We start from the raw sequence: 12,061 nt of genomic DNA, 5'->3' as shown, positions 1-12,061 counted from the left end.
GAGCAGTCTGTGGCATTACCTTTCTCTCTGTTCCACTCTGTTTCAGGGAATATTAGAAAAGTATACTTTGCTATTATTATTTTTTCCACTTTCATCAAAATTCGGTTTGGCAGGTCCATAAACCAAGTAATAAAAAAAAAGGCCTTAATTCCGCTGATCTGGCCAATCGCCCTGCATTTTGAAGTATTTGTCGCTGGGAGAGATGGCATAGACTAAGAATTACATTAAATGCAGTTTTAAAAAAACTGAAAAAATGTTTTTACACAGTGCTAAAATAAGAAAATAACTTCCTGGTGGGGTCTGACTCTGGGCAAACAGGCAATTAAAGTAAAGCATTATTTTTACAAGTCTGTGACACGATCTAGGATGAAATATATGTATCTTATCCACAAAACACTTTGGGCACTAACACTTTAATTAGAAACACATGAAGTTTTCAGGACATGGGATGATAAAGTGATTAATTTGCTTTAAGTGATTAACTTGTTTTTTAAATGGAAGATAAAAAACATGCGACCATTTAATGATATGTAAAACCCACATCAGTGTGCCACAACTTAGGTGCATCAGTCCTCGTGTTTGTCCTGATGATGTGGGCTGTAAATGGGACAAAAACTCTGGGGAAGTGTTTATTTAATTATTAACCTGACTCTTGCACTTCAAAATACTTTAACATGATGAGAATACTGATTATAATGTCATGAGTCAGCTGAGGGAAATATAAGAATTGTTGATGAGAACATAGCATCCATGGGATATTGTATACGAAATCCCTGGGATATTGTAACATCACTGATAACAGTGATATAGAGATATAATGTGCTTCAAGACAAATGGGATATCTGCCATGGTGTGAGTGGAATATGGACAAGTGCCATTAACACATACTCTTAACTATATACCGGTACAAGATCCATGAAGATCCGGGTTAGAATTGATCTTCAGTAACACATGCTTGTCGTAAGAGGTGACTAACAGGATTGGGTGGTCAGGCTCGCTGACTTGGTTGACACATGTCATCGGTTCCCATTTGCTTAGATCGATGCTCATGCTGTTGATCACTGGATTGTCTGGTCCACATTCAATTATTTGCAGGCTGCCACCATATAGCTGGAATAGTGCTGAGTGCGGCGTACAACTAAACTCACTCACTCACTATACTGGTACAAACATATGCTATCTCTTGAAAGTATTTGGTTGTGCTCCAAGACAGATTAAAAGACTCACAACAGTTCTCTTTCAGGATGTAAAGAAACTATCAATGTTCCTGTACCATATATCCTCAGTTGAATGCTGTGCCTCAAACCAACATAAGGGTTTTGATAAAATGCTGTGCCTCGATTAAATGTTCCATTGTTTTTATACACAATATTCTACCTATTATAATGGCCACCTCCGTGGTGTAGTGGTTAGAGCGTCCTCCGGAGAGCGGAAGGTCGCGAGGTTCGATCCCCGACCACGTCATACCAAAAGATTAAAATATGGTACTTGTTGGTCCCTGCCTGGCGCTCGGCATTAATGGGTACAACAAGGACTGGTCGGCTCGGAGTCAGTATAATGTGTCTGAGTGGGGTATTCATGCTTCACTGTGGCATGGTATCTCAGTGAGCTAGCACTATAAAACCAGCTTAAGTCTGGGCTAGTACAAGCAGCCACACATACACATACACACGCATGCACGTCGTCATATGAGCGAAATATTCTCAAGCACGACGTTAAACCCAATTTCACCTCACCTCACCTATTATAATATTTGCAATTAAACACCAGTGATAAAGAACATCTGAAAGAAATATCCCCAGATGACAAAATATGGTACCTTTATTAACAATTCAACATCTTACCATTCTTTTCATAAATATTGTTATGCATTATTGTCTAAGGGTCTTGAATTATTTAGGACTTGATTATGTGTTTGTGTTTATGGAGGTATGAGTATAAGCAGAACCAGAATGGTGCACACTATCTTAAATCTGCATATCAAAGTTAAATAACAGGTTTTTAATATTTATAAATCCATTTATAATGTCAGCCTTTGATGCAGCTATCAAAACACAGAAACTGTGTTGAGTACTTGGTGTCAGAGTGGGTGAGTGAGTGAGTTTAGTTTTACACCGCACTCAGCAATATTCCAGCTATATGGTGGCGGTCTGTAAATAATCCAGTCTGGACCAGACAATCCAGTGATCGACATCATTAACACTAACATTAACTTTAATTAATGTGAGCAAAGACTACTCCAATTTGTTTAATTTGATTCACTGTCACGATAATACCAAGATTTACAGTAGTCAGTCTGAGTTAACACTGCTTTTAAATAGCGTTACAGTTATATCACAACATGTCTGCTTGATGTTGGGAGGTTGGCAATATTTCCCGGTTTGGTGAATCCTGCAAGCATGGTTATGGTGCTGACCAAATTAGATTCATAATCAGGGCAAACTGGCATTTGAACCACCAATCAAAGGCTCCTGGAGGCCCTAAGGGACACAACTCTAAAAAGGATGGCAAAGGTTAGTGGCCCTGTACCCTGATTAGTTTGGAACGGTTTGGATGGAAGCTATTGTTGTCAAGGGTTGAGATCCAGGGAGCTGCAGTCAGAGAGTGACACTTACCAGCAGATCTCTTGTTCTTTATGGAAATCATCAGGGTCCATTCTCTTGTGCACGTCTGTCCCATTTTGACAATCTAACTTTCTGGAAAACAAAAATACTGTTTCAGAAATGAAAGAACATTTTGAGGGAATTAGATGACAAGCTCATTAAACTAAAATCTTACACTCCAAAACAATATGTCAAAAGCAGGTTGTTTTTCAAGTAACTTTACAATCAGACAATCAGTGTCAAGCCTTCTCAAATTTGTGTTCAAATAGTTACGGGAAACTCAAACGGAGCACTAATTTTAGTTATATAACTGTAGATCATTATACACATTTTGACTAAAACATACAGCTTGTTGCAGGAACCAAACAAAGTTCATTATCTCGGTCAGGTCATTATAAGCATGTTTATTATAAAAATATCCCAACACGAGCTGAATTCGACGTTCTTGTGATTTCGACGATTGCATTGCTCGCGCTATATCGGGTGAGTACGTGTGCGATCGGTGTGCACAAACAGTTTCACTGGTAGGGCGGGTGCCCAGTCGCTGTCGTGAGAAGTTTTATTGACAATGGAAATCGGGAAGTAAAGTTATATAAAAAGCAAACAAACATCAATATTATTTACCCGAGATCGTTAATACCACTTCAGATGCAAAATCAGTTGCCTTTATAACAAAAAATAGCAAGCGAAAATTCAGTAAGATCAGTTGTCTGCTGGTGACAGGCAATATATAAATAGGAAGCCACATGATCACAACACTCTCTAGCAGTGCGGAGCAAAAAGTATGGCTCATCGTCGAAAACCCATACAAAATACCCAGATGTTATGAACGACAACAGTTTCGCCGATACGATGTCATCAACGCTATTTTTGGAGGAAACACTTGATATTTTTGTGTGAAATAGATGAATATATCCTTTATCAGTCGAGGTTAGTAAAATGAAAACTATTATATTACAGATAAAAATTACATTTTTGTCTTACATCGTCGAAAACCCTGACACCGGATAGTTTACTGCATGTGCATTTGATGTTCATTATCATTGTGACCAACAAATGTCAACAGAATTAGCTTCAACTCCAACTTCTCTTTACATATAAGCTATCCATAAATCAAAGTCAAAAGTACATACATTAACCGTTAACAGATGTAATTCATCATACAACCCATCTGCATGTGTCTAAATTTTTACATGATCTCTGCCAAGTTAGTGTCTTGTGGCCTTGACCTTGGCCTCCATCAATCAACTCAATCATCTTATAGAATGTTGATGAATCTATCCCAGGAACTACCAATGAGCCGAATAAAGAAAAATCCAATATGTCAAATGTTCCACAAGAGAGTGTCTTCCTTTATTTATTCATGTCCAGGAAGTGACAATCATAATTACAAATCTAATGTTCGTTTGCTATATTCTTTCCCAGACTTGAAGTAAGTAATTATTCATAAACACAACAGCTCTTTTGTATCATATATTAATGTTTGTTATTTGGATCAAGTTTCAGTGCAGAAAGTTGATCATCAATCCCAGTGCCTCTTAGAATCTGGAAAACTGGAATCCTTTGTCGCACATGCAAACATTCAGAAACAAACTAAGACGTGTCCTAATAAGATAGTAATGTGTATGTTATTACCCAATTCATTATAAAATGACAAAATATCTTAAGGCCAGACCAATTTTATTTCTTGTTTCACGGATCCGCCGGTCGTATCTTTTCAAGAATAAGAACAAAAATATACATTAATTTTCCCCACTCAAAAAATAAAATCCTTATGTTATTATTGGCCAATGTAAAATTACAAGAAAATTATTTTTAGGTTGTATTTTCCCCCATATACACTTCATAAATTGCCCCAATTGTGCAGATCGATGCTCATGCTGTTCATCACTGGATTGTCTGGTCCAGACTCGATTATTTACAGACCGCCCCTGGAATATTGCTGAGTGCGGCGTAAAACTAAACTCACTCATAAATTGCTAAAAGTATTTTACTTTTAGCATTTAAAAACAATATTACTTTGACTGGTGATTTTATTTTTATTTCTTTCCCCTCCTGCCTTTAGGGTTTCTGAGGACAAAAAATCCCTAAAACAAGAAATAAAATTGGTCTGGCCTAAATATACATCAATTTCACACATTCAGCTGTTTAATGTGCCCATGCTATAACCAGGAGGATCAAGCACTCAACTAAAATGCCGACCATTGGCACTTCTAGAGAACATCAAGAGTGATGAGAACTTTACCTGACCCCAAGCTCACCTGTATATTATTAATCAACTACTGCAGCCTTATCAAACTCTCAAACACCTGGGATGGAAAAAGTTCTAAATAAACAGGCAATATCTCAGTCAGAAAGCCAGGCTTTGATTAATACTATGTCTCCGTGAACATCCGTCAGATTGGTTTTCTGGATCATGAGGTCAGGTACATGCTCTGATTCAATGCTCATGATGTAAGATTCGATTATTTACTGACTGTCATATAGATGGAATTCTACTGAGCAAACAACAAGCAAAACTAAAACAAACTTAAACCATGATTCCAGGACTGTTTAATTAAAACAACATCATCGTATAGATTACAAACATCACATACTGATTCTAACAGTAATCATGATTTGACATATCTGTGTATGTATGTATTGTACATGGTTTTAACAGATAGTCTCTCATAACTCACCCACATCAAATGGAGTGACTCATGTATTTTGTTTGTATATTATGCTGTATTATTTTATGTCACTGAGGTCAGACTCTAATAAATAATCTGTCTGTCAATCTGTCTGTCTTTCAGCAAGGGTTATGTCCTCTGGATTTGAAGTTTTGTATTATGATGTAGTAAGCAATATTTTGGTTTCTGTCAGTACATACATAATGTCATCTTCATTGGTCAATGAAACCAGAGGTTACTTACATGAGCAAAATCCCATAAAAATGGGATAAAACAACTAAATTCAATGACCTTTGCTGGGTCAGAAAGGGTATTTTGTGAAGTAAGAGTAGTATTTACCCCAAAGCTTAGAAGTGTAAATCAGATACTCAGATTGGGTTAGAATTATTCTTCAGTAACCCATGCTTGTCGTAATAGGCGACTGACGGGATCGGGTGGTCAGGCTCGCTGACACATGTCATCATATCCCATTTGTGTAGATCGATGCTCATGCTGTTGATCACTGCATTGTCTGGTCCAGACTCGATTATTTACAGACCGCTGCCATATAGCTGGAATATTGCTGAATGCGGCGTAAAACAACAAACCAAACCAAATCCTGAGTAGGACACTGGTTCCAACATAACTACTCAAGCCCTGGTAAGTTATATTACAAAATGAAACTAACAATAAAATTCTGAAATACAGTTTTCAGGAGAGATAACGGACACCTTTAAACTATGCATGATCAAGTGTGTATCTAAATAGTTTACCAGTACTCTCGTAATACAATTAGAGACATACAGCAAGAACCCAGGCACTCATTCCAGCACAACTTTACACACTACACTAGCTGACTAACTGGCGGTAATTCTATCCCCAGAGTTTGTTACGTCCAGATGCTGCCTCAGAGAGTTGACTTTATCACCATGTAGACCTAGTCCACAGTTACATCACTGTAGGTCTAACACCTTCACTATATGCTTGAAACCACGGTGCTGGCAAGACAAGATGATCGTCAGTCACATGGTTGTTGTATCCCTAAGGGAGCGAGAACCTTGCAGACAATACTACAGCAATGTAGATGACCGGGGCACCTGCGTAGCCACCATCACTCTCACAAAAAAAAATAAAACCAAATTAAACAATTACTGATATGGAATACTGGATAATTCTCCAGAGACCAACATCTAGGAATACTGTGTCATAACTCTTCTGTCCTGGAAAGCATATTCTTGGCGCCATTACGTTCATTCTGTTGACTTAAGCTTCATATTTCAATGCATTAACAACTGCTTCACACAACCCAGGAATATTTCGTTTGGTAATTCCAATAAAATGGAAGTTCTGAAGTGAAATACACTGACGACAAACATGGCGTTCTGGGACACTATGCTGACAAGAATCCCCATGTGTCTTCCATGGTTTGACACTTGCCACAGTTTGAGAAAACAGTCATTTCCAAATACATTGTAACTTGAAAAGGATATTTAATTCGACCATGGAAGTCTTCCTGAGTCAGAATCTATGGAACATTCACAAATGACAAATGACTCTATTGAAACAGCAAATGTTTACAAATTGCAGTTATTTTACAAATCAGTTGAATTTACACACTGATTGTTGTTTTGTATATAATAGTAAAGAATGCTATTACCACAGCTGTTCAATCTGCTTCCTACACTGCTGAGTGAAGCAATCAGTTTGCAAATGGCCTAAAATGTTTATGAAATATCATTTACTGACAGGCATGACAGATTAACTTCAGCAATATGAAAGAATCAGAAGGTCCTACAACAGTGAAATACAGGTTATCTTATTTAACAAACCCATTATATAACTTATTTATTATATATATCTACATAAAATAAGATTTTTCAGTCTGATGGTTTTCACATTTGCTGGACAATTGGGATGACGTATCAGCCTTGACTCAAGTGCAGATAACTCTCTTGGCTCTGATACTGTTATTCGTATTAGAAATAAACACTGATTTGTATTCAAGGAAATTTGATCCACACAAAAAATAAATAACATAGTCTGTATCATTTGATGGATAACTGTGTTAGCATCTACACAAAATACGTCACATCTATTACAATACAGAAGTTGTCTATCCATAAAAAGTGTTCCTCTTTGTCTAAAATATTGTTTCATACCAATGACATGAGCTGTGCATAATGTAAATTTATATACTATAAATCATTTGATGTAAATCACACTGCCTTTTTAATATGAAATGGGTCAAGGCAAGTGGATGAGCCCAGAGTTTATTTATCATGAGTGTAAAATATTCTCCATGAAAAGGGATGAGTGAGTTTAGTTTTACGCCACACTCAGAAATATTCCAGCTATATGGCGACTGTCTAATCGAGTCTAGACCAGACAATCCAGTGATCAACATCATGAGCATTGATCTACGCTTTTGGGAACTGATGACATGTGTCAAGCAAGTCAGCATGCCTGATCATCTGATCCCGTTAGTCGCCTCTTACGACAAGCATGGGTTACTGAAGATCTTAGTTCTAACCCGGATCTTCACGGGTTCCATGAAAATGAGGTTGGAAAAGACAACTGCATGTCTTGTTAACAAAATGACCAACATAGATGTCTCAAACAAATGTCCAGCAACCTTGGACAGTTCCAAGGCAAATATTTGTATGGCTTGTGGTCCTGTGCACAGAGCTCAGGTCACAAATCAGTTGAAGTTATGCAACGTCGAGCTTGGATGACCGTCTTTGGCAGCTTGACTCCTGAGAGTTCCAAGGACTTCAGTCCTACCCCACAACGAAGCACATGTAATACATATGGTCTCATCTTAGGTGAGTTTGTTCAAAATTGCCTCTGTTCACCCAGCAGAAAATGGGTACCTGGTGGGATAGGTCATGTGACTATAACCTTCTAGCGCCTCACAGGCAGCTTGGGTTATCACTTGGTGTTTGGAGACTGCGCTACAGAAGATGACTTATTATTATTTTTATTATTATTATTAAATGATTGTCACACCTGTCTGCTGTAGGTTTGAACATGATAAAATGAACACACTACATTTCTTTTTAATCAATATATCTTTTTGTCTCAAACAGTTCACGGTGTGTGCACATGAGGTGGTCTATAAACTAGAACTGAATAACACTGGTAGATCTATGACTGCAGTCGATGACTTTCACGATGTGTTTGTGTCACTGCCTCAAGACAGGTGAGGATTTCTGTAAGGAATGAGCCAAACAATTTTGTTTGAGAAATACAGTCAACTTTTTTCTGCCTCTTTGCGAGATGTGATCAAAAAGATGTGATATTGAACATCATGTTTTACATGTTAACATGCCTGAAACGTCATGGGCATAGCATACAAAACTGCATTCATGGTGGTTCTATTTAGGTTTTGAATGAACAATTAAGAATCTTGTGACACTTGTGAGAAATTGTGGTAATTGTTAGGAACTTACTGTGATGACGTCTTGCCCTTGTCCATGTCAGTACTACACTAAAGCTGAGAGGGAACTTACTGTGATGACGTCTTGCCCTTGTCCAGCGCACAACGCATACAGGATGCATGTCAGCATAAGTACTACACTAAAGCTGAGAGGGAACTTACTGTGATGACGTCTTGCCCTTGTCCATGTAGACTCGCACAACGTACAGGATGCATGTCAGCATAAGTACTACACTAAAGCTGAGAGGGAACTTACTGTGATGACGTCTTGCCCTTGTCCATGTAGACTCGCACAACGTACAGGATGCATGTCAGCATAAGTACTACACTAAAGCTGAGAGGGAACTTACTGTGATGACGTCTTGCCCTTGTCCATGTAGACTCGCACAACGTACAGGATGCATGTCAGCATAAGTACTACACTAAAGCTGAGAGGGAACTTACTGTGATGACGTCTTGCCCTTGTCCATGTAGACTCAAAAGTACAGGATGCATGTCAGCATAAGTACTACACTAAAGCTGAGAGGGAACTTACTGTGATGACATCTTGCCCTTGTCCATGTAGACTCGCTACACTAACGCTGATACAGGATGCATGTCAGCATAAGTACTACACTAAAGCTGAGAGGGAACTTACTGTGATGACGTCTTGCCCTTGTCCATGTAGACTCGCGAACGCATCTTGGATGCATGTCAGCATAAGGATACTACTAAAGGATGCTTATGTCAGCATAAGTACTACAGGATGCACTAAAGCTGAGAGGGAACTTACTGTGATGACGTCTTGCCCTTGTCCATGTAGACTTCGCGACAACGTACAGGATGCATGTGATCCTCATTGAAACACAATATCAAGAATACACTTACACTTACACTTACACTTACACTCACCAGGAACAATTGCAATAAAAAATATACTGCAGAAATTAATTAACTAAATCGAAGCTGAATTTATTGAGTGAGTGCGTGAGTTTAGCTTACAGCAGTATTCCAGCAATATGGCGGCAGTCTGTAAATAATCAAGGCTGGACCAGACAATCCAGTGATCAACAGCATGAGCAACCATCCACACAATTGGGATAGGATGACATGTGTCAACCAAGTCAGCGGGCCTGACCACCCGATCCCGTTAGTTGCCTCTTATGACAAACATGGGTTAATGAAGACCAATTCTAACCCGGATCTTCAGGGGTCCTGAATTTATTGGATGACTGTCTCAGTGGGTGGTTTGTTGAGAGCTTGAGTGATTTGTTGAGTGAATAAGTGATTGAGAAAGAGGCTGAGGATAGGTTGAATGAGTTGTTGAGTGGTTGAGTGAAGGAGTGGTTGTGTGAAGTAGTGCTTGAGTGAAGGAGAGGTTGTGTGAAGGAGTGGTTGAGTGAAGGAGTGGTTGTGTGAAGGAGTGGTTGAGTAAATAAAGGACTGGTTGAATGGTTGAATGGTTGAATGATGACAGTGTAGTGAGTGAGTGATTGAATAATTGCATGAGTGGTTGAGTCTATGGTTTCATGACTTGTTGAGTGAATGGTTTAATGAGTGTTTTAGTGAATGAGTCTTGAGTGAATGAATGAGTGGTTGAGTTAGCAGTTGCATGGGTGAATGGTTGAGCAGCTAAGTGAGTGAGTTAGTTACTGTGGATTAAATTATACACACAGTAGCTATGACCGGGTCATCACCTGTCAACCATTACAAAACATATAGAGGTAATCTGACATGCTTCTGAAGTGCCATGTCCATCAAGTAACCTAGCAAAGATGATATTTATTTTCATGACTGGTGCTTAAATGATAACAAAACCCTAATGTTTCATATGCATTTTCTTACTGAAAACATTACATATGCAAGATAAATTGAAAGTATCTAGTTATAAAGTACAAGTATTATTTCACATAGACATATACTGAGGGAAACAAATAAGGGAACACATGAAAGACTGACTGACTGACTGAGTTTGGTTTTACGCCGCTTTTAGCAATATTCCAGCAACATCTCGGCGGGGGACACCAGAAATGGGCTTCACACATTGTACCCATGTGGGGATTCCAACCCGGGTCTTCAGCATGATGAGCCAACGCTTTAACCACTAGGCTACCCCACCGCCCCAACACATGAAAGAACAAGTGCTCCTTTATTTTTCAAGGTTTCCTCGCAAGCTTTGTATTGCACTGTGGGTGAAAATCTGAGAAAAAACATAGGAACACTGTGATGAGGTGATGTTCCCTTTTTTCTTTCCCTCAGTATATATTCAGCTAAATTATGCAGAGAGATTTTCATCCAGGTAAGTTTCGCAATATGTGTTCATATTACCAGGCAACATGTAAGAGACACATGAGGACCATAAGCTATTATTTCGTTTGGGCTTTTTTCAATAATCAAAATTACAGTGTAATTTTACACATGCAAGAATTAATTTAGAAATGTGTGCGTGAATACAATTAGTAAAGTATAAGGTCAGATTCACTTCCTGTTTCTCCGCTGTGTACTGTCATATTTATCTTACAGAGCCACATGATTTGTAGCCGTGTTTGTGCACAGAAACACTTAAACATCAGGAAGTCCATAGTATGTTGCTCAAATATATAGCGCGAAATGATTTACGGTTCTGACATGTGAGAGATCACATTGACATTATAAGTTATCACATCATGTCGAGGGAAATTAGGGGAATACAACCTTACTCGGGACTGATAAAACCCTGTATTTCCGTCGACACGATGTGATAACGCATCTATCTAGCCAAATGTTTTTACTAAATCAAAAGAAAAGAAAAGAAAACTCTCAGTTGTTGTGGCAAAACGTTTACTTGCTGCCAAGTTGACACCAGCTGATCGATTGACCTCAATGCAGCGCACGTTACTAAAGGCTTGGAGATGCACACTTTTCTCATTTCTCACTTGGCGTGGTCACCGAGGCGTGGCGGGATAATATGATTTTTGTACTCCCTGCTCACGGATCGTGACGGGTGTACATGGCATTTTATCAGAGTCACGTGAACCAATCAAAACTCGACATTCTTACATGAGGCTGGATAAATGGTGCGTATCGAAAGAAGTCCCTGCTGCATGACCTCAAGTGAAAGCCTCATAACAGATCTTGATGCAAGTTTATTGAAATGGTTTAAGGTGATCACGATTCTTGTGTTTCCTTCAGAATTATTCTGGTCACTGTGTGAAGCGCACTGATTCATTATGTAATACCCTCAACAAATTTCTGGACATATCTGTCGGTAATCAGTAAGTGAGCTTCCAAAAACCAAAAATTCCCTTGATAGTCAATATTTTCTTGTCTATTTTACAGATTATTTTGACAGAAAACCTAAGGGGCATATTATTGCCTAGTATACATACTCATGGAAATAAATAAGGGAACAC

The 12,061-nt window shown here is 38.6% G+C and overlaps 1 protein-coding gene across 1 annotated transcript in view; it reads right to left on the bottom strand.

Annotated features, from left to right (window-relative positions):
- Positions 1-12,061, bottom strand: part of LOC124278719 (potassium channel subfamily T member 2-like) — a 266,827-nt gene that overhangs the window by 127,930 nt on the left and 126,836 nt on the right. The window contains exon 4 of the mRNA XM_046714487.1: positions 9,050-9,107. Within this exon, the coding sequence (XP_046570443.1) occupies positions 9,050-9,107 (58 nt within the window). The remainder of the gene's footprint in view (positions 1-9,049; positions 9,108-12,061) is intronic.

The sequence above is a fragment of the Haliotis rubra genome, unplaced genomic scaffold (assembly GCF_003918875.1).
Source record: "Haliotis rubra isolate DU_JTF1 unplaced genomic scaffold, ASM391887v1 Scf240, whole genome shotgun sequence".
NCBI lineage: Eukaryota > Metazoa > Mollusca > Gastropoda > Lepetellida > Haliotidae > Haliotis > Haliotis rubra.
This window is presented reverse-complemented; position numbering and strand designations above follow the sequence as displayed.